Raw genomic sequence first — 23566 nt, forward strand, 5'->3', positions numbered from 1 at the left:
GGGAAGGTGGGCTGTGGTGAACCTCAAAGTGAGCTTCCAACTGTGACCTCAAAAAGGGTAGAAACAACACCTGACAAGTGGCTGGAATCCTTCTCACACTCCTGCCATAGCTCCTTGGGAAAAAGCTCTTGGGAAAAAGCCCAGCCCTTCAGCCCAGCACTCAAGGCCCTGGCCCCCCCTACCATCTTCATCTCTCCCATGGAGCCCCAGACCTGCCACGTTCATCTTGGTGTTCCCCAAATCATGTCCCCCAAACTTTTGCCTCTTCTGTGACCTCTGCCGGGAATGCCCTTTAATTCTGCGAAGCCAGTTCAAGACCTCCCTACTCTGGGCATCCCTCCCTGGTCCCCCGCAGGGCCCCCTTAACCTCTGCCCCTCCCTGCACCCAGCCCCTGACCTCAAGGAGCTGGGGCCATCTGTGTCCAGCTCTGCCTCACCCCCCTTGATGTTTTTCCAGTGACTGCTCTAACTTTGGGGGGGATGGTAAAGAGGTGTGACAAGAGCAGAGGCCACTGCGAGCCCCCAAAGAATGACAAATCGTATTGGCTGTCTGGTGGGCAGCAACCCTCTTTTATCCACACTCCAGCCCATTTGCAGATGGGAAAGCTGAGGCCTGGGAGGCCCAACTTTTGGGAGGGGGGTTGGTGGGAGGTAGGGAGTAGCCCTGGGGCATGGGCCTTACTCTGGAAGGTGCAAAGCTCAGCCCCACTGTGGGGGTCGCCCTGCCTCAGGGTTTGCATCCATGTTTTCACCTCTAGCTGGGGCCCTGAGGGGTCTGGGTGTCTCTGGACTCAGTTTCTCCATCTGCGAAAGGGGGCATCTGAGGTAGGGGTCTCAGGATCATTGAGAGTGGGACCATGGGTTTACCCCTATCTCCAGTGGTCCCTTCTATCTTTATGTTTCTCTCCATTTGTGTCTCTGTCTCTCTCTGTCTCTGACCCTCCCCCAGGCCTCAAACCTACTCCGCCCCCTGGCCTGGCCTGGGCCCTGCTGCCTGTGAAGACTGCTCTGTGCAGGGTCACAGGGTCCCCGTCCCCACTGTGCCAGGCCTGGAACACTGCCTCTTTGTTCCGATGGCTCTGACTTCATGGACTGCTGGGCGCCTGACCCTGGCCAGCCCAGCTGCCCCTCAGGACTGGCTCTCAGAGAAAGGGCTTCCTCCTGGCCTCTTGGGCCTCAGTTTCCCTAGATGCTTTCCCCCAGGAGAGACCCTTACCCTGTTCTTTGCCCACCTGGACTCTGAGAACTTTTTTTTTTTAGGTGAAAATCACATAACATAAAATTAACCATTTTAATATATACAGTTCAGTGACATTTAGAATATTCACTATATGGTACAATAATTACCTCTGTCTAGTTCCAAAACATTTTCAGCACCCCAAAATGCAGCCCCATCCCTATAAGAAGTCACTTCCCATTCCCCTCCCCCAGCCCCTGACAACCACTAATCTACCTTCTGTCTCTGTGGATTTGCCTGTTCCAGACATTTCATATACATGGAATCATACAACATATGGGCTGCTGTGTCTGAGTTTTTCACTCAGCCTGTTGTTTTGGGGGTTCATCCACTTTGTAGCATGAATCAGCTCTTCTCCATGGACATTTTGGGCCTTTGTTGACAGTGCGGAGAGAGGGTCAGAAACTGAGACCACCCCCCCTCCCACCCCCCAACCTCTCCACCTCTGGCTGAGAAAAAGACACAGAGAAAAAACAAAGTTGAGTCTAAATGAAGCAAGGAGACTCTTCCAGACCTGGAACCCAGGGTGCCCTGAGGCTGGAGTTCGGGAAATGGGGAGGTGGACATTTTCGGAGGGCCCAGCCTACAGCAAGCACATCATAACAATTTATTGGGAGAGTGAACTCTGACGTCTGAAGACCCTGGCCTCCCATTTAGCTCCTGTCTCAGAAGTGGACCAGAGAGGGCTGGAGACCTGGCCAAGGGCACAGAGCCCCAGGCCACCCATGGGGCTCTCACCCAGTGTCCAGCTTCAGTCTGGGGCCAGCAGAAAAGACCCCCTGGACCTGGGGCTAAGGGTCCAGGGCTCGGGTGGGTTTGTGGTTTGAATGAGGCCACCACCCCCAGGCTGACTTCCTGGGTTTCTCTTTCACTTTGACTTTCCCTGGGAGGGGCCATGACACCTAACTTTTTTTTTTCTTTTTAGTTTTTCTTGCTAAGCTTTAATGTGTTCCTGGGTGAGGCCTGGGTGGCTGGGGCCTCTCCAGCAGCACAGAAGCTCGTCTGGGGCTGCCGCCCTCTTTGAGGACCTAATGGGGCAACGGGTGACCAGGCTGGTCCCCCTCCTTCTCCTCCTGCTCCCCCGGCAGGGCGGTGAGTCCCCTACGCTGGAGTCACGGCTCTTCTTGCCGGGGCGGGGGGCGCTATGCGTGTATATGTGGAGGGCTGTGGACCCGGTTCCCAGGGTTGTTTCTGTGTCTCTGTGCCTCAGTCTTTCCCTCTGTCAAATGTGAGCTGGATAATCATGGATTCTGATGTCAGACTTGGGCATCTCCCTTCTGGTCTTGATTTTGTCTTCTGTGGAGTGGGCTGAAGCTCTGAATCTTTCCCACTTCCCAGAGTTTAATGAGAAATAGCTAAGGAAGGGATAAAGACCAAGTATATATATTATATATATATATATAATATAGTGTTATGTACCCAGTGTATGTAATATACATACTCTCCATCTTGTGGAATCGAATGGGAAGGGACCCAGCCCCCAGCAGATGACTAGATTTGGACTCTTATCCCAGCTCTGCTGTTGCATGACCTCGGGCAACTTCTTTGTGCCTCAGTTTCCCTCTCCGTAAACTGGAGATCAGCAAGGTTTCAGGGCTTTTAAAGGTCAGGCAGGGCTGGAGACCAGCAAAAGGGAGAGGTACAGGAGACTCTGGATTGCTTTAGAGGAGCGGCCCGAGAGCTGGATGGGTGGGTGGATGGATGGATGGGTGGATGTATGGATAGATGAGTGGATGGGTGGATGGATGAATGGATGGATGGGTGGGTGGGTGGAAAGATGGATGGCTGAATAGATGAGTGGATGGGTGGATGGATGGACGGATGGATGGATGGATGGATAGAAATGTGGATGGGTGGGTGGGTGCAAGGATGGGAAAGTGGGCAGGTGCATGGATGGTCACTGGGTAAGCCCCCCTCCCCTGCAGTGAAAGGCTGAGACTGTCATTATCTCTTCATTGCCTTTGCAGCTGAAGCCTGTGGCACCATGGGGTGCTGTTTTCAGGATCCGCCGTATCCGGATGCAGACTCAGGTCTGGGGCAGTTCCCCATCGTGGGAGTATATATAATATAGTGTTATGTACCCAGTGTATGTAATATACATACTCTCCATCTTGTGGAATCGAATGGGAAGGGACCCAGCCCCCAGCAGATGACTAGATTTGGACTCTCATCCCAGCTCTGCTGTTGCATGACCTCGGGCAACTTCTTTGTGCCTCAGTTTCCCTCTCCGTAAACTGGAGATCAGCAAGGTTTCAGGGCTTTTAAAGGTCAGGCAGGGCTGGAGACCAGCAAAAGGGAGAGGTACAGGAGACTCTGGATTGCTTTAGAGGAGCGGCCCGAGAGCTGGATGGGTGGGTGGATGGATGGATGGGTGGATGTATGGATAGATGAGTGGATGGGTGGATGGATGAATGGATGGATGGGTGGGTGGGTGGAAAGATGGATGGCTGAATAGATGAGTGGATGGGTGGATGGATGGACAGATGGATGGATGGATGGATAGAAATGTGGATGGGTGGGTGGGTGCAAGGATGGGAAAGTGGGCAGGTGCATGGATGGTCACTGGGTAAGCCCCCCTCCCCTGCAGTGAAAGGCTGAGACTGTCATTATCTCTTCATTGCCTTTGCAGCTGAAGCCTGTGGCACCATGGGGTGCTGTTTTCAGGATCCGCCGTATCCGGATGCAGACTCAGGTCTGGGGCAGTTCCCCATCGTGGGAGGAAGGGGTTGTACTGGGCTCTGACTGACCCATCCTGAGCAGCCACTCCCTCAGCTCCCTCCTGCCCAGCCAAAGACTGGGGTCTCAGGAGCCCCAACCCGACAGCCTGATGGCCTGTCCTCAGCAAACTCAGGTGTCCTGGAGCAGTCACCTCTGTAAGCCTCATCTACTCCGTAAGCCTCATCTGCTCCCTAACCGAGTCGCAGGACTGGTGTCTGTATCCGTCCTGATCGGTCAGCATGTGGGGCTAAGCAGCTGTTAAACATTTTGAAGTTGCTGCGAGGCAAGCATTGCTGGAACATTCATGCTTGTAACAAACTCACTAATCTGCCACTGGACAAGGCGTTTCTATTCTTTCGTTCAAGAAATATTTACCAAGCACATACTACGTTCAGACACAGTTCTAGACATGAAGGAATCAGCTGCGAGCCCAGCTGTCCTCCTGGGGTCACAGCCTAGTGCAGGAGGTGGACAAGGTGCACACAAATGCATATCCTGAATACAATGACGTGCTATGAAAAAAACAGAGCAGGGTGAGGGATGGAGAGGGAAGGGGCTGCTTCAAATAGCCTAGTGCTTGAGGAGGTGACACTGAAGGAGAAATTGGAATGTCAAGATCTGGGGCAAGGACATTTCAGGCAGCGGGCATAGCGCATGCAAAGGTCCTGAGGTAGAAGTGAGCCTGGTGTGTTTGAGGACCAGTGAGGAGGCTGAAGTGGCTGGAGGAGGAGGTGCAAGGGAGATGGCAGGAGGCAGGCGGGAAGAGCACAGGAAGGTGCTGGAAGTCACAGCGTGTTTAGGCTGAGGTGACACTGGATTGCATAAGTGTCACAAAGATTCCTCTCTGGGGTGTGTCAGTTTGGGGACCCCGCCCCCCCCCACTCTAATCTGTTCTCAAACCTCCAGGCTTAGCTTCGGGCCCCCGGGACCTAAACTGCTACCGGATACTCAGCAACGCTGGTTACGAATGCTCCTGGGAATATGAGGGCCCCGCAGCTGGGGTCAGCCACTTCCTGAGATGCTGGTGAGGATCCTGCCTTTGCTCCTGACCCCCTGCCTCTACTCTCAGATGTATGACCTCGGCAGTGTCTTTGCCCCTTCCTGGGCCTCAGTGTCTCATGTCAGAAGGGAGGGTTGGGGATATGTGTTGCGGGGTCAGTATGGGTGGGTATCCAGTTTGGGCGGCAATTCGGATCCCTGTGGTCCTTCCTTCATCCTCACCCTGTGACTTACTCATCCATCTATTCATTTCTTCCTTCTCTCTGTGGCAGCCCATGTTAGGAGATTCTGGGATCCTGTAACTCCCTTAGTCCCAAGTTGATCCCTAAGAAACCCCCAGGCTGGGGAGTGGGAGTAAAAGGGGAAGAAAAGGATACTGGGATGTGATACACATCATCTGCTGTGGCCGCTGAGACTCAGTACCAACACCCTCCTTTCCGCAGCCTCAAGCCTGGGCGCTGTTGCTACTTTGCCGCAGGCTCAGCCACCAAGCTGCAGTTCTCCGACCAGGATGGCATATCCGTGCTACACGCTGTCACTCTCTGGGTGGAATCCCGGGCTGCCAACTGGACAGAGAAGTCCCCCAACATTACCCTGAAGCTCTACAGCTCAGGTCAGCACCCTGTTCTCCTCCTCCCCACTACCACTTCCTCACCCAGAGAAGCCTCTGGTCCCCAAGCCTAGACCTGGGGGAATTCTGGGTCCCTGGCAAGGGGCTGGATACTGCCAGCTGTTTTTACATCCAACTCCGTCATGTAACCTGGCAGAGTCTTTCATGGTCCCCTTACGGATCCCCTACGGATGAACATTTAGGTAGCTTCCGGTTTCTCCTTGACACTGTAATGTGGCCAAGACCCTGTTGGGTCTTATAGTTTTTTTTTTTTTTTCTTTTTGCTGCATTGGGTCGTCATTGCTGTGTGCGGGCTTCCTCTAGTTGCAGAGCAGGGGGGCTACTCTTCGTTGCTGTGGGGGGGCTTCTCATTGCGGTGACTTCTCTTGTTGTGGAGCACGGGCACTAGGTGCGCAGGCTTGAGTAGTTGCAGCACATGGGCTCAGTAGTTGTGGCTCGCAGGCTCTAGAACACAGGCTCAGTAGTTGTGGCACACGGGCTTAGTTGCTCTGCGGCATGTGGGATCTTCCCGGGCCAGGGATCGGACCCGTGTCCCCTGCATTGGCAGGCGGATTCTTAACCACTGCGTCACCAGGGAAGTCCCCCATGTTCGGTCTTTAAAATCTGTTTTCATGAATCAATAACATATACTTAGTTTATACTCATTGAACTGCTACTGTGTGCCATGCTCAGTCATAGGGGACACGGGCGAGGCCATTGGAGGTCATAGCACAGGGCTGGGACAAGGGTGAGATCAATGAGGCACCCTCCTTGGCCACAAAATGTTATGGGGATGCCAAAAAACCTCAGTAGTCATTATAAACCATATCATGGTGCAACTTTTCTTTATAATATTTATTTATTTGGCTGTGCCGGCTCTTAGTTGTGGCACGCAGGATCTTTGTTGCCACATGAGGGTTCTTTGTTGCAGCGTGCGGGATCTTTTAGTTGCAGCATGAGGGATCTTTTAGTTGCAGCATGCATGTGGGATCTAGTTCCCTGACCAGGGATCGAACCCAGGTCCCCTGCATTGGGAGTGCGGAGTATTGACCACTGGACCACCAGGGAAGTCCCATGATGCAACATTAAAAAAAATCAATATTAATGCAAAAAAAAAAAGCCATGACAAATCAAATATCAGATTTTTTTTTTTTTTTGGCCGCACTGCACAGCACGCGGGATCTTATTTCCCCGACCAGGGATCGAACCCACACCCCCTGCAGTGGAAGTGAAGAATCCTAACCACTGGACCGCCAGGGAATTTTCCAGAACTTCACATAAAGACAGGATCTGACCCTGTATTTGTACAACCTTACCTCACTCTCCTCACCCTAATCTCAACCCTGTCCCTGCCTTCATGGAGCCCAGATTCACGTAGGGTGATGGACAAGGCATGATCATTACACATGATGAGATACTGCTGGGAGGTCAGGGAGGGCTCCAGCTCAAGGATGAAAAAGATCCAGTAGGAATAAAGATGGGGAAGTGTGGATACAGCAAAACAGAGGATACAGCAAGTGCAAAGACCCTGAGCTAGAATCAGGCACAGTATGACCGAGATGCAGAAAGCATGATAGATGTCTCTCCTCAGGCCAGGCTCCTTGAAGTGGGGTTAAAAAGTTAGTAAGATTTCCCTAATAGTCCTTCAGAAAAAAATAAAATCAGTTAATTACCCTCTCATCAACAATTTACAAAAGTGCCTGTCTCACCACAGCCTTGCCAGCAATGAGTATTAATATTTTAAAGACACCTTTACTAATAGGATCCTGTGTATAAATCTTAACTCTTTGACCCATAGAACCCCAGGCTTAGATGGGACCTGTAGAGGTGTCTCTGATTCAAATTTTGGGAGCTTGGTGGGTTACTATGGGCCAGGAGGCTGATGGGAAGATTTTCCAGAATTTTCAGGACCAACAGCTCACACACATGCCGGCTTCCCCTTCCCAACCCCCAACTCTGCTTCCAGTTAAATACGACCCTCCCCCACGAAACATCAAGGTGTCCAGGTCAGCGGGGCAGCTGCTCATGGAGTGGGAGACCCCAGCCCACCAGGATGGTGCTGAGGTACAGTTCCGGCATCGGACACCTGGCAGCCCGTGGAAGTTGGTGAGTTTATTCCCCAGATCAGGGGTTTGCACAGGCACAGGGCACCCTCACACCTCTCCCATCAGTTTTGCAATCTCTGTATCTATCACCCTTCCTACCTGGCCTCCACTCTTGCCCCATGTTTAGCCTCTGGGTCTCTCTGACATGAAGATTTGATTGTGATCTCCCTTGCTCACACACCCTCCATGGCTCCCCACTACCCTCAGTAAGGCATCCTTATCTTCAGCTGGCCCTAGGTTCCCTCACTTGCGTGATGCTTCCTCTGGCCCCTTTTTGAATGGCCATCATTCTTTGCCCATGCCCTGGATTTCCAGCCTCTTTGCCTTGGTATATGCAGTTCCTTCCACCTGCATGCCCTCCTCTCCACCTGAGCACATGTGAATCCAACCCACCTTCAGGGTCCAGCTCAAGGGCTACCTCTTCCAGGAAACTACCTTTCCACCATTCCTCCCTCCCCCCCTCCTTTCCTTTTTTTTTTTTTTTTCCTAGGCCGTGCTGTGTGGCATGTGGGGTCTTAGTTCCCTGACCAGGGACTGAACCCCTGCCCACTGCATTGGGAGCACAGAGTCTTAACTGGACCTCCAGGGAAGTCCCTCCTTTTTAAAATTCAGATGTAACTGACATACAAAATTATATTAGTTTCAAGCGTACATGATTTGATATTTGTATACATTGTGAAATTATCACTACAATAAGTCTGTTTAACATCCGTCACCACACAGGCATGTTCCAGATTTTGCTTCTTGTAATGAGAACTTTTAAGATCTACTCTCTTAGCAGCTTTCAGACAATACAGTTCAGTCTTGTTAACTATAGTCACCATGCTGTACATTACAGCCCCAGGACTTATTTATTTTATATTGATAACTTTGTACCTTTTGACCACCTTCACCCGTTTCGCCCACCTGCTACCCCTCACCTCAGGCAACCACTACTCTGTTCTCTGTATCTATGAGTTTGGTTTTTTGTTTGTTTTAAATTCACTTGTAAGTGAGATCATACAGTATTTGTCTTTCTCTGTCAGACTTATTTCACTCCACATAATGCCGTCAAGGACTGTCCATGTTGCAAATGGCAGGATTTCCTTCTTTTTATGGCTAAATAATATTCCACTGATACATGTACCACATTTCTTTATCCATTCATCCATCGATGGACACTAAGATTGCTTTCACATCTTGGCTGCTGTAAATAATGCTGCAGTGAACATGAAGGTGCATGTATCTTTTCCAATTAGTGTTTTGCTTTTCTTTGGATACTCAGAAGTGGTATTGCTGGATGATATGGTAGCTCTATTTTTAATATTTTGAGGAACTTGCACTCTGTTTTCCATAGTGGCTGCTGCAATTTACATCCCCACCAACAGTACACAGGGTTCCCTTTTCTCCACATCCTCGCCAACAATTGTTATCTCTTGTCTTTTTGATGGTAACCATTCTGACAGGTGTGAGGTGAGATCTCATTGTGGTTTTGATTTGCATTTCCCTGATGATTAGTGATGTTGAACACATTTTCATGTACCTGTTGGCCATCTGTATGTCTTCTTTGGACCTTCATTCATGTTTCAGCTACTCTATTCTCCCCTCTGTCCCCTGCAGGCAGGGCAAGCCTAGGCTTGCAAGAAACCTCAGCCCTGACCAAGTCCCCAAGGAGTCCCTGGTTTGGGAGAGACAGAGACCCCCCCCCAGCTTCTGAATTGTGGTGTCTCCCCCTCCCTCAGCCTGGGAGCATCTTGAGTCCAGAGAGTTGCCTCAGTTTGGGCCCCATCTTCCCTCCAAATGTTGTGTCCCTCCCTGAGCCTCAGTTTTCCCATCAAGTGAATGGGTTCAGATCAGTCAGAGGCAGGTGACATGGGACTTCTGCTGGGGAGGGGCATCTCTTTACTTTTTATCTCCAGCCCCCTAACACACTCTGCAGTGGACCCTCTCAGCCCCCCTTTGCAGATGAGGAAACTGAGGCTCAGGATGTCCAGGGACCTCTCAGCATCAACCGGGGAGTGTGGGGCTAGCTGGGTCCTAAACTTACCTCTCCTCATCCACGACACCACAGACAGATAGGTTTTGTCTCTTAAAATATTTTTTAAGGAAATTATAAAAATATAATTTTGCCTCCTAAAATAATTATTTTATTATTTTTTAAAATTTTTGGCCTCGACACTCGGCTTATGGGATCTTAGTTCTCTGACCAGGGATTGAACCCAGGCCCCGGAAGTGAAAGTGCCAAGTCCGAACCACTGGACCGCAAGGAAATTCCCCCAAATAATTCTTTAAAAAAAAAAATTTTTTTTATTTTGGAATAATCTTAGATTTTCAGAAAAGTTACAAAGAAGTACATAGCGCCTTCACCCAGCTTCCCCACAGGTTAATGGCTTTCGTTCCCAAGTCTGTCTGTCACTGGTCCCTTGCTATGAACTAAACTCCAGAGTTTATTTGGATTATCACCCGCTTTTCCAAGAATGTCCTCTTTCTGTTCTCAGATCCAATCCAGGGTTCCATGTTGCATTTAGCAAACTAATTGTTGAAAATTTCAAAAGCGCTAGAATTTTCAACATCCAAATGTAAAACAATGTATAAATATGGTCTTGTTTTAGGGCGACTGTGGACATCAGGATGATGCTGGCTTCGGTGAGAATAATAGTGACAACGACAGCGGTAGCAAGTTAGCATTAATTAGGCACCCACTGTGTGCTAGGCCCAGTGCTAAATTCTCTGTAGGCTTGTTTGCACCTCCTTGTAGTTCAGTATTGGATTATTCCCATTTCACAGGTGAGGAAACAAAGGCTTGGGCTTGTGAAGCCTTTGGCCAAGTGCACATCCCTAGTAGGTGGCCTTGCTGAGACTTGAACTCCAGACAGTAGAAGAAGTGGGTGATCCTTGAGGCCCCAAGAGCACAGGACCTGGCCTATTCTGGCTGTGTCCCCAGGGTCCGGCACATGATTAGCTCTCAATAAGTGCTTGTACACAGTTGGCACTCAATAAGTGCATGTGCACAGTTGGAGCTTAATATGTGCATGATGGCTAAGTGACCAGTGCCAAGCCCTGGGCGCTCCCGGCTTTGGGACAGCCCCTTTGCTTGATGTTTGATCTGCTTCTTCCCAGAGTCATGCCTCTACCCCTTGGAGATGGACACGGCCCAGGAATTCCAGCTGCGGCGACGGCTGAGGCCAAGGGTCCCCGGAGGTCCCTGGAGCAGCTGGAGCAGCCCTGTGTGCATCCCCCCCGGTGAGAACACCCTGGACCACAGGAAGGGAGACAGGCGTTAGAAAGGTGGTAGTGCTATTAGAAATAAGGTGGTGAGTGTTAGCAATAAGGTGATGGATGTTAGAAATAAGGCTGCCGAAGAAATTAGGGAAAATTAGTGCAAGGTGGCAGGGCAGTGGGCAAGTTTCACTTTGTAAACTGTGGCAAATCCGTAATAAAAAGAAAACATTTATCAGTCTTTCTCTCCTTCCAATTAGTTTGGTGGGTTTTGTTCTTTGAAAGCCGAGCAAGGAGTTGATGGGTGCAAGTGGCTGTGTCGTGAAGGCAGATTTTCCCAAATGACACAGGAAGCTGGAGCCAGGGCAGCTCCAGAGTGGAGACTTGGCCCGAGGTGGGGGTAGGAGGGAGAGATGGGGGGGTTGACTGTCAAGATTTGTCCCCCTACCCTGTGAGCTGGAGCTTCCTCCTGCCTACCCAAGTGCGTATGCTGGGAAACAACTCTGATGGCTGTTTTCAGACTTTTTTTTTAATTGTAGTAAAAAAAGACATAATATAAAATTTGCCATTTTAACCATTTTTAGCCAGTTGCATTAAGTATATTCACACTGTCGTGGAGTGGATCTCCATGTTTGCAGATTTTGAAAACTACTTAACGACCCATGGAATCTTGTGTTTCATGGGAGGGAAGGAAAAGGTCCCGGGTCCCCATCCAGGGTCTGCAGGACTTTGTGAGCAAGGGCCCCACCCCCAGTGTCACTGTCTTGCTGTCTCATTGCAGAACCCCCTCCACAGGCCAAGGTGAGGTTCTTGGTGGAGCAGCTCCGCCCGGATGGGAGGAGGCGGGTGACCTTGCACGAGCAGGTAACGGGACCATCGCAGGCCTGTGGGGTGGCCTGAGGACAGAGAGAAGGAGACAAGAGGCTGGAGTGGAAGTGCTTAAAAGGAGGGAGATGAACCGTGGAGGTGGTAGGGACCGGAAGGACTGTGGGTTGAACTCTGAAGGTAATGGGGAGCCATGGAGGGTGTGTGAGCAGAGGAAGGATATGGCTGGACTCAGGTGTTCACAGGCTCCCTCTGGCAGCCATTGGGGGAGCAGATTTTGGGGGGCTCACGTGGAAGCTGGAAGGCCAGGAAGGAGTTGACTGTGCTGGTCTGGATGGGAGACGATTTTTTTGAAGTCCCCCAAACAACTCATTAAGTACAGTCGAATGAACCCATTTTCCAGAGGAGGAAACTGAGGCGCAGAGGGGAAATCCCCTGCCTGAGTCGGGGCAAACTCACCATACATTTCAACCCCTGGCTTCACCATAATTGATTCTGCCAGGTCCCCAGTGGGCTGGCACGATAAAGCTGTAGTGAAGCTCCTTCTCTTCCTAGGTTTCCTATAATTTGAATTCCTTTTCTTAGGAAAAATTTCCAGGCTTGTAGTAACTGGGTCCAAAGACAGAAGCATTTTTTTTCTCTGGCTTTCAGTGGGTTTTACCAAATTATTCCCCCCTCCCACTAAACCAATGAGCAGTGGATGTGTCAGTTTCCTAGCAGCCTTGCCAGCACTGAGGTTGACTTTTTTTTTTTTTTTTTTTTTGCTGTACGCGGGCCTCTCACTGTTGTGGCCTCTCCCGTTGCGGAGCACAGGCTCCGGACGCGCAGGCTCAGCGGCCATGGCTCACGGGCCCAGCTGCTCCGCGGCATGTGGGATCTTCCCGGACCTGGGCACAAACCCGTGTCCCCTGCATCGGCAGGCGGACTCGCAACCACTGCGCCACCAGGGAAGCCCGAGGTTGACTATTTAAAAAAAATTTTCATACATGTCATCAGCTGTGGCCCGTGGATGAGCCTGTGCTCATGGGCAGCATCCTGATGTCAACCCACGGGGACGATGTGCATGTTCAGGTCCCCACAAACCATCTCTCACACTCACAACAGCTGCCCCAGCTGGAGCTTCCGGAAGGCTGCCTCGGTCCCGACTCAGGCATGGAGGTGGCCTACCATGTCCACCTGCATATGCTGTCCTGCCCATGTAAGGCCAAGGCCACGAGGACTCTGCGCCTGCGGAAAAAGCTCATGCTCTCGGGTGCCGCCTATGACCTGGCTGTCGTTTCCCGGAATCGCTTTGGCCTTGGTCCCAACCAGACATGGCACATTCCTGCCTACACCCACTCAGGTGCCTTTGGCTGGGCAGTGGGGGGACCCCTTGGAGCTGAGCACGTACTCTGAGCCTCAGCTAGACTAGGGTGAAGCAAGTGAGGCACAAAAATGTAATGTGGTGTCTAATTTAGGAGTGTGTAAAGTCAGTATTCAAAATGCATAGCATTAAGAAATGCATAGCGTTATAGTGTAATAGTTAAAAAAATTCTCACTGGCAAACTGTGGCCCAGGCAAAACACTTGTTTTTGTAAATAAAGTTTTATTGGGACCAGGGCCAAGATCAGGGTGTGGCAAGCAAGGCGGGGTCGTGCAAATACAGGGTTGATCCTGTCTTTATTTAAAATCTAGACATTTTGCTCATTTTATATACATGTATGCATATATTAAATATATACATTATTTATACACGATGAAAAAATCAATGGCGATGATGTGGATAAAAGGGAACCTTCATACACTGTTGGCAGGAATGTAAATTGGTGCAGCCACTATGGAAAACAGTATGGAGATTCCTCATAAAATTAAGACTAGAACTACCATATGATCCAGCAATTCCACTTCTGGGTATTTATCCAAAGAAAAAGAAAACATAATTGGAAAAGATATATGCACGCCTATGTTCATTGCAGCTTTATTCACAATAGCCAAGATATGGAAACAACCTAAGTGCCCATCAATGGATGAACGGATAAAAAAGATGTGGTGCATGTATACAATGGAATACTACTCAGCCATAAAAAAGAATGAAATGTTGCCATTTGCGACAACATGCGTGGACCTTGAGGATATTATGCTTAGTGAAACAATTCAGCTGGAGAAAGACAAATACCCTATGATTTCACTCAGATGTGGAATATAAAAACCAACCAACCAGCCAACCAACCAGCCAAACCAACAAACAACTGACTGACGAAATAAATGGACAAACCAAAACTAATACATAGATATAGAGAACAGATTAGTGGTTACCAGAGGGGAAGAGGCAGGGGGAGGCGAGGGGTAAAGGAGATCAACTGTATGGTGACAGATGGAAACTAAATTTTTCATGGTGAGCACACAGTAGGGTATTCAGAAGTCAAAATATAATGTTGTACACATGAAACATTTTTATTATTATAAAATTATAAACCAGCGTTACCTCAAAAAAAATCTAAAATTTTAAAATTAAGGTTTATATGTATGTATATAAACATATGTATTTTAGTTAGGTAAAGTTCACATATCAAAATGAACCACTTTAACAAGTACAATTTGGTGCATTAATTACATTCACAATGTTGTGCAACCATCGCCTCTGTTTAGTTCCAGAACCTTTTCATCACGCCCAAAAGGAGACCCCATCCCCCTTAGCAGTCACTCCCCATCCCCCTTCCCCAGCCCCTGACAATCACCAATCTGCTCTCTGTCTCTGTGGATTTGCCTGCTCTGGACATTTCATAGAAATTAATCATAAGCTATGTGACCTTTTGTGTCTGGCTTCTTTCACTCAGCCTGATGTCTTCAAGATTCATCCACATTGTAGCATGCATCAGTGCTTCATTCCTTTTTATGGCTGAGTAATAGTCCACCGTGTGGATGGGCCACATTTTGTTTATCTGTTTTTCCACTGACGGACATTTGAGCTGTTTCCATTGTTTGGCAACCATGAATAGTACTCAGTACATATTTTTAGATTCATTTTGATTTTTTAACAAATATTGCATTAGAAGAGTGTTGATCTTGGTGATTGAGTTATTTGGCGCCTCCTTAATTTCATGCCCGAGATAAGTGCCCTGCTCGCTTCGCCTTAGTCCTGATCCTGCTGAGCACCCAGCTGGGCTGTTATGATGATGCCCATTTCAGAGATGAGATGACTGAGGCTCAGACAGAGGAAGCCACTTGCCAGGGTGGCACAGCAGCAAGTCTGTCAGCTCCTGGTCTGGTTTGGGCCATGGCCTCGCTATGTGACCTTGGGCTGGTGGCTCTCCAGCTTCGAGCCTCCGTTTTTATATCATTGGGATGATCATGGTCCGACTTTGTGGGAAAGTGGCGCCTGTAAAATGCTCGGCACTGGCCTGGCACACACAGTCGGAACTCAATAAATGATAGTAATTGTCCCTAGAATTGGAAGCAGTACCCACCTCTCAGGTTGGTACAGGTGCCCTTGCTGTAGGGATTGGGAGAGATGAGCCCAGGGGGCTGAGTGGGTCTGTCCTCGGGGCTCTGAGCTCTGAGCTCTGGTCCAGCTGGGAGGCTCCTCCTCCACCACAGCCACCCGCCGCTGGGCAAGGTGGGTGGTGGGTGGCCAGGCATCTGCTAGACCAGGAGATGCCCTCTAGCCTGACAGGGTAGTAGTGGCAGCATAGGGAGAACTGACTGTGGGCATCCTGGCAGGGAACCCACAGTCAGGCTGGGGGAGGACTCGATTCATTCAAACAGCCCCTGCTGTCCCCCTCTGTGCGCAGCCCCCATCCTGGCAGCCCCCAGCGTAGGGAGACAGAGCCAGATACAGACACTCCTGGCCCTGGGGGATTAGAGCTGGTCAAGAGGGTGGGATGGGGCTATAGGAGCCTTGGGTTGGGGGGAGCATGAGGCAGCTATCCTGATGCGCCTCCCTTGTCTTCTTCCAGAACCAGGGGTTCTGAATATTAGTACCGGAGCCAACAGGACCACCATGCATTGGCCAGCCCGGGCCCAGGGCATGACGTACTGCATTGAGTGGCAGCCCCAGGGCCAGGACGAGAGCCTTGCCACCTGCACCCTGACGGCACCCCAGGACCGGGACCCTGCTGGAATGGGTACCGTAATATCGGTTGCCCTGCATCCTCCATTAGAGCTCCTGGTCAGCTTAAACCTACAGGCATCATCCATGTGGGGTGTCTGAGGCCCAGAGAGGTCTTGCCACTTGCTCAAGGTCACACAGAGGTGGGGACAGGACAAGACAGACCCTTCCACTCATGCAGGTCTGGAGCTTCCTGCTGGGATCCTGGGGTGTCAGGGCTCAGCCCTGGGAAAGTCGCACTCCAGTGGGTAATGAGTCTCACGTCCCAGGGTGTTTGTTAAACATTCACCCTTACCAGGAAAGGTGGCAGCTAGCAAGATGCAGGTGGCAAATTAATGAGGCGTCTGGAGGGAAAGGGCAGGTGCCAAATGGCCCAAGCAGCCTCTCACTCTCTGACGTGGTCTTGGCCGGGGCCCCAGGAAGCCTCAGCCTCAGCCTGGCCCTCAAAGAGCTCCCAGCCAGGGGAGACAGAGCTGGATGCACACACCCTGGCACCATAGAGTAGGAGCTGTGCTGGAGGGGGTGGGGACGGGTTGGGAAGGGGTGGGGACGGGGTGGGAAGGGGCATGAGGAGGGGACATTGGTGCAAGGGCTTTGAAGCATGGGTAGGAGTGCTCTAAGAGTTCCTGGCAGACGGCACAGGTGCGGAGGTTGGGACACAATCTATTTACTGGTCTGGCCCTTGCTAATTCTTCTAGCAACGCACAGCTTGAGCCAAGCATCTGGGGCAATGTGGCAGAAGGAGTGTTACCGCATCACTATCTTTGCCTCTGCACACCCGGAGAAGCCCACCTCGTGGTCCACTGTCTTGTCCACCTACCACTTTGGAGGCAATGGTGAGTGGCCCAAACCTGCAGGGTGGTCTCCCCAGGGGACTCGGCAGTGTCCTTGGGTATCGGGAAGGGGGAATACCATTTAGAGGCACCTACTGCATATCAGGCCCTGGCCAGAAGCCAGACACATAGGAGTCAGCTCAGTCAACTCTTAAGATACTCCGAGAGGCATTGCACCATTATATAGTAAGAAAACTGAGGCTCAGAGAGGGGAAGTGATGACACCAGGAGTGCTGGAACTGGGATACAAACCCAGACACAGCTGACTCTGTGGCCAAGGTTCCCTGGGTCTCTGGACAGTAGCAGGCTGGGCAGGCAGGAAGTACTCAACCAACACCCTTGGATCTGACCGTGGTAAAGGATGTTGGTTGCAGCCTCAGAGGCCGGGAGCCCACAACATGTGTCTGTAAAGAAACTCAGCCAGGATTCAGTGTCTGTGGACTGGACACCATCTCTGCTGAGCACCTGCCCCGGCGTCCTGAAGGAGTACGTTGTGCGCTGCCAGGATGAGGCCAGCAACCAAGTATCCGGTACGTGAGGCAGCACAGGCCTGGCCTGGCTCTGGGCTTGAGTTCTGCCTTGCTGTGTGACCCTGGGCACCTCACTGTCCCTCTCTGGGCCTTGGTTTTCACACCCATGGAACAATAGAGTTGGACTCAAGGGTCTTGACTGGCCCTTTAGATGGCAACTCCCATGGAGCGGGGATGACTGTCTCCATTCCACAGATGGGGAAACTGAGGCCTGGAGAGGGATTCACCTGCCCAAAGGTTAAACAAGCTTGGATTTGAGCTCAGTTAGGTGCCCCTTCCTGCCCCATAGGAGGGAAAGAAATGAGGATGTATAGGGCAGGTCTCACCAGGCCTGGAACTTCCTGTCATTTCCCACATTGGGAGCCTCTTCCTCCCCACTGGGTAACATATCCTTGCGGGAATACAGCCTCGCCCATCCATCTCCTTCAGCAACAGGCCAGCCCGCCAAGACCATGAGTTTATGTCCTGCCATCCCTCCTCGAGCCCAGCACAGGGGCGGGACCGGGGGTGGCGGGTAGTGGGGAGGAGGGTGGAACGGGGGCTGCTCCGGCATCAGACATAGACATTCTTCCATCAGCTTGGTCACCCTCTGTTGTTTAGAGGGGGTAAATGAGGCCAAATGGGAGTTGGTGACATGTTCACAGTGGCACAGCTGGAAGCAGCCCATTTGCTGAAAACCAGTTTGCCAAAAGTCAAATTGCTGAAGATTTATGCACCAAATGCCCATTTGGCCAAATGTACCAACCTCCCTGAAATTTCTTTTGAAGAATATTCTTCTTGAATATTTACAACAAATATGGATTTAGGGTTCTAGGAATTTTTCTTCTGTATGACAGCCAACAACTGTATTCTCATTTTAAAGAATTTTATGGGGTGCTTTATTTTTTAAAAGTCATCCAAGGGCTTCCCTGGTGGCACAGTGGTTGAGAGTCCGCCTGCCGATGCAGGGGACACGGATTCGTGCCCCGGTCCGGGAAGATCCCACACGCCGCAGAGCGGCTGGGCCCGTGAGCCATGGCCGCTGAGCCTGCGCGTCCGGAGCCCGTGCTCCGCAACGGGAGAGGCCACAACAGTGAGAGGCCCGCGTACCGCAAAAAAAAAAAAAAAAAAAAAAAAAGTCATCCAATTCAACAGACACTTGTTGAGATGCTACTTTGTGCTGAGGTGCTGGGGACACTCGGGGAACAACTTAGACAAAGTGAACCCTAACCTTGTCCCTAAAGACGGGAAAGAGATGAGGGAGGAAACCATGTAGTTATCTGGTGAAAGGGTGAACCAGGCCAGGGAAACACCCAGTGCAAAGGCCCTGAGGTTTGGGATTGAACCTGGTGCCTTTTAGGGAGCTCTGAGGAGAAGGCAGATGCGGCTGGAAAGGAGTGGGCTAGGAGCGAGTGAAGGGCAAATTGGCCAGAATTTGAGAAAAAACAGCATCATTCACTGAATATTTTGATGAAGAATATTTTCCAAATAAGTTTGACATGAATGGGTGCATTTAGGGAAGATTATTCAGCAAAATGTCTGTGAGCCCCCACTCCCACCCCCCGGGTGGAGGCCAGAATAAAGGGGGTTTAGGGACCCACGCTGCCTCCCGCCCACAGAGCTGTCAGTGAAAGCCACAGAGACCCAGATCACCCTCCAGGGCCTGCGGGCTGCCACAGCCTACAAGGTGCAGGTTCGAGCAGACACAGCCAAGTGGCGGGGCGCCTGGAGCCAGCCCCTGCGCTTCACCATCGGTGAGTGAGGGGGCGGGCCCGGGTACTTACCCAGCATGCACTGCCCCATCCCACATGTCGGCATGTGATCCTCCATCCTGACCCTCCATCCTTCCATGGCTTCCCATGCATCCCTCTCAGGTGAAAGTCGCAGGCTGACCTGCTCCCAACTCCTTCACCTCTGCTGCAGCTTCCCCTCATGAACCTTCTCTCACACTGCCTTTCCCTTGCAGGCCTCTCTGTCTGGAATGTTTGGTCTCCTTGTCAAACTCCTATTCATCCTTCAAAACTCAGCTCAAAAGCTCTCTCCTCCAGGAAGCCTTCCAGGCTTCCTTCTGGGCACCCCCCCCCACTGCCCCTCCTACCTGGCCTGATGCCTTGGGAGTGTGTGTGGGTGTCTGTGTGGGCTCTGCCTCCCCCAGCCTTGGGGCTCCTGGGGAGAGGAAGGGAGCAGGGGGGCTATTTATTGAGTGAATGAATGAATATGAATGAATATCTCATCATAAACATAAGGAGCTGGGCTCCATTGTCTTGGGGTGTGTGGCAATGAGAGATTTGGAGACCAGATGATCCCTGTTCCTGCCACGGTCCCTGCCTGTTGTCCTTGTTGTGAAATCTGGTCCCAAGAGAACCAGTGAGTCAGACTGGGCGTGTGGTGGGCTGGTCTGGGTCCGGGAGAGCAACCATACAGGCCCTACCTGCAGGCTCTTGGAGCTACAGTGTCCTGAGCACTTATTGTGTGCCAGGGCTTTATCCTGTAGTCACAGGGCAGGCGGGGTCCCAATTCACAGAGGAGGAAACTGAGGCACAGAGGGATTCACAGTATGCCAGGGTCAGCAGTGAGTTGATGGAGGGCCCGCCCCTCCCGCTCCCTCCTCAATGAGAAGCAGGAGGTGGCTCTCCCCCAGCCCAAGCTCTTCTGCTTCCAGAAGTCCAGGTTTCTGAGTTGTCCGATTTGTCCATCTTCCTCGCATCTTTGGGGAGCTTCGTGAGCATCCTTCTCCTGGGAATCTTTGGGTACCTCGGCTTGAACAGGTAACTTGCACCCCTTCCCCCGAGATTATCTGTAATAGTGATAGTAAGAATAGTAATAACTGCTCCCCCCAAGTAGGTTTTTATGTCCACTTTGGAGATGAGGAAACTGAGGCCCAGATAGTCAGCCCCAGGCATCCAGCAGTGGTGACAGTGCTGGGATTTCAAGCCGGGTCTGTCAGTCTCCCGTACCCTTGACCCCTTAGCCACATTCTCACGCCCCTTATTATAACCTAATGGAGATGAAAAACATAAGTCAGAACAATTAAAAAGTAAGAACAAACAGAAGCACTGACCAGTTCTCCTCCCTCCCCAGGGCTGTAAGGCACCTGTGCCCACCCCTGCCCACACCTTGTGCCAGCACTGCCGTGGAGTTCTCTGGCAGCCAGGGGAAGCAGGTAAGGGCCCCCTTTCTAATTCCAGGTCTTGTTTATTGGGTCCATATCTGGACCAGGGCTCTGAAGAGTAATGGCCATGCATTAACTCATTTTACTTTCCCCCAACCCACTGGTGCAAGGACTCCAAAAGCCTGTCCAATTTTATAGACAGGAAAATAGGAACCCAAAGGGGAACCTCATGTGGGTCATTTACTAGTAGCAGAAACAGCACTGAAGTGAGTTCCACAAAGGAACCTGATGGAAAAAAAATTCCAGGGTGGTGGGCTTCAGGCATGGCTGGATCCAAGAACTAGGACTCCATCTCTTTGTGGTGCTATCCTCCCTTCAGGCATCTACCTCAGGCAGGCTCAGCCTTCCCCCTGTGGAAGCAGGGTATCCATTTTTCCCATTAACTGGAGCAGAATTCTGGGACATCACTGATTGGCCCAGCTTGGGTCATATGCCCATCCCTTAGCCTATCACTAGAACCAGGGGGTAGGAGTGTACTGATTGGCTGGGCCAGGATCACATGCCAATGGCAAGAGCTGGCGTGGGGCTACTGCCCTGCCCCAACCACATCAACTAAGAGAGGAGAAGGGGCAATTTTCCAAAGAGAAATGGCGGTCCCTTCCAACTGATCCTTGAATTGGTCTCGGGTTTTAGAGAATTAAGCCAGAAGGGACCTGGTCCACTCCATCCTTGTGTGAATGGGAAATAGGGCCCTGCCCACAGCCTTGACCCCACCATCCGTCTCCAGGTTTGGCAGTGGACCAGCCCGGCAGACTTCCCGGAGGAGGTGTCCCAGCAAGAGGCCCTGGTGGTGAACATATCCTGGGACAAAGGAGAGCGAGCTGACGTGGACACAGCTGGGTTTCTCAAGGAGAAGATGGAGCTGCCTCTGGGTGCCCCTGAGCCAGCCCTGGACACGGAGCTGCCCTTGAAGGACAGGAAATGGGGGCAGGGATGCCCTGAGGCTGGGACTCTGGGGCCTGGCCGGCAGGACAGTCTGGAGGACAGCCCTACTCAGGCAGCTGGACTCCTGCTGCTCCTGGGAGACCTAAGGCAGACTCCCAAACTCTGTTCCCAGGGAGAAACAGAAACATCTGTCTCCTCTTACAGATAGGAACACCAACGATCGCAATCACGACAGTTGGTTATTAAGTGCTTATTGCATACCCAGCCTGTTCTTTCCAGACACGTGATGCCCTGAATCCCTATAACCGCCTTGAGGTACATGGCTGTCTTATTAACCTATTTCAGTGAGCCTCAGTGAGGTTCAGAGAGGGCGAGTGGCTGGGCTGTGGCCACACAACACAGGCAGGAGTCTAACCCAGGCGGAGTTACTCAGACCCCATCCCCACTGCCCAGGCTCTGGCCTCAGTGCCCCCCACCAACACCCACTCTGTCCAGAACTGGTTGCCACATGTCCTGTGGTGGGAACCCTAGAAACTGCCATGAAATGGGAGCCGCTACCCAGGGCCAGGGCCTGGCATCCATGGAGCAGGGTGCTGTTGGCCTGTTGGGGGTGTGTGAGACAGACTGGAGGGGGGCCCAAAGGGTCTCAGGCTGATCCCAGGGTCTTGGGCTGGGCATCCTGTCCCAGAAGCATTGGATGGGGAATCTGGGCGCAGAGTTCCTGGCTGCATTGCAGGGTCTCCAGGCTTGGGGGATCTAGGTGTGAGGAAAAGAATGGGGGCTCTAAGCATTCTGAGGGGGGCATTGGCCCCTCCCTGGCCTCAGACTCCTCCCCTATAAAATGGGGCTGAAAAAATAAAATAAAAAATAAAATGGAAACGCGGCTGCTGCTTTCACTATGGCTCATTACAAAGCCGCCCATCAGTTCTGGAGGTACTTGGAGAAGTCGGGGGTGCTGGATACGCTGACCAAGGTATTGGTAGTCTTATACGAAGAACCAGAGAAACCTAATAGTGCTTTGGATTTTTTAAAACATTGCTTAGGAGCTGCTACCCCAGAAAATCTAGAAATAGAGCTGCTTCGCCTAGAATTGGCAGAAATGGAAGAGAAATATGAAGCTATTGTAGAAGAAAATAAAAAACTGAAAACAAAAGAGAAAGTTCAGTAAACTTATGGTGGAGAGGAAGAAAATACCTTACTATAAGCCACAACGTCTTTGGGAAGATGTAGATTATCTTGCATATCAAGTATTTGTGCAGTGCAGTTATGAATGGGATTTAAATTTTAGTTTCCCAGTAATTTTAAAGATTTATATAAAAAGAGTTTTCATTAGGTTTGATTGTATTAAATATTAAAAATCACTGAGTGGTTTAAAAAGATAGGACGGGGACTTCCCTGGTGGCGCAGTGGATAAGAATCCTCCTGCCAATGCAGGGGACACAGGTTCGATCCCTTGTGCGGGAAGATCCCAAATGCCCCGGCGCAACTAAGCCCGTGCGCCACAACTACTGAAGCCCATATTCCTAGAGCCCGTGCTCCGCAACAAGAGAAGCCATCGCAGTGAGAAGCCCGTACACCACAATGAAGAGTAGCCTCCGCTCGCCACAACTAGAGAAAGCCCGCGCGTATCAATGAAGACCCAATGCAGCCAAAAATAAATAAAATTAAATCTTAAAAAAAAAGGGGGGGCTTCCCTGGTGGCGCAGTGGTTGAGAGTCCGCCTGCCGATGCAGGGGACACAGGTTCGTGCCGCGGTCCGGGAAGATCCCACGTGCCGCGGAACGGCTGGGCCCGTGAGCCATGGCCACTGAGCCTGCGCGTCCGGAGCCTGCGCTCCGCAACGGGAGAGGCCACGGCAGTGAGAGGCCCGCGTACCACAAAAAAAAAAAGAGAAAAAAACTTAATAACAAAACAAGTTAACTATTACATTCAATTTAATTACTGAATCAGTAAGTTTATATTTAAGTCCTTTTTTTTCTTTTTTTTTTTCCGGTACGCGGGCCTCTCACTGTCGCGACAGTGACGGTCTTCCCGGACCGCGGCACGAACCTGTGTCCCCTGCATCGGCAGGCGGACTCTCAACCACTGCGCCACCAGGGAAGCCCTGTTGTTAAGTTTTTTACCCAATTTAGAATAAAATTCACCTAAACTCCAAAAATTAATTAATTAATTAAATGGGGGTGATAATAATGTTGACTTCACAGAGCTTCTGGGGCGGGGCGGGGACCGGGTGTCTGAGGCTTAATAAATGAGTATCTTTCCCCTGACTAAAGCCTGAATGTCCTGTTCAAAATCCCCCAATAGGAGCCTGAGAATTAATTTATTCATTCCACACATTTATTAATCTCTCCCTCTGGATGCCCCCAGGAGAAACCAATCTGGGGGAGA

At 51.0% G+C, this 23566-nt stretch overlaps 1 protein-coding gene across 2 annotated transcripts; it reads left to right on the forward strand.

Moving 5' to 3' along the window:
- Positions 1-2225: 2225 nt before the first annotated feature.
- IL12RB1 (interleukin 12 receptor subunit beta 1) lies at positions 2226-22872 on the forward strand. 2 transcript variants are annotated; one of them, XM_024134260.3, is made up of 16 exons: positions 2226-2329; positions 3205-3267; positions 4862-4979; positions 5398-5567; positions 7531-7670; positions 10261-10294; positions 10769-10891; positions 11649-11731; positions 12797-13034; positions 15628-15795; positions 16478-16615; positions 16987-17142; positions 18741-18875; positions 19784-19889; positions 20203-20284; positions 21021-22872. In XM_024134260.3, exons 1-16 carry the CDS (start codon positions 2269-2271, stop codon positions 21384-21386), a joined length of 2181 nt encoding a protein of 726 aa, XP_023990028.1. In that variant the 5' UTR covers positions 2226-2268; the 3' UTR covers positions 21387-22872. The 2 variants fall into 2 exon arrangements, with proteins under 2 accessions (XP_023990028.1, XP_054938047.1); XM_055082072.1 differs by having other exon boundaries at positions 2254-2329; positions 19742-19889.
- Positions 22873-23566: the final 694 nt, after the last annotated feature.

Source organism: Physeter macrocephalus, unplaced genomic scaffold, assembly GCF_002837175.3.
Source record: "Physeter macrocephalus isolate SW-GA unplaced genomic scaffold, ASM283717v5 random_9, whole genome shotgun sequence".
NCBI lineage: Eukaryota > Metazoa > Chordata > Mammalia > Artiodactyla > Physeteridae > Physeter > Physeter macrocephalus.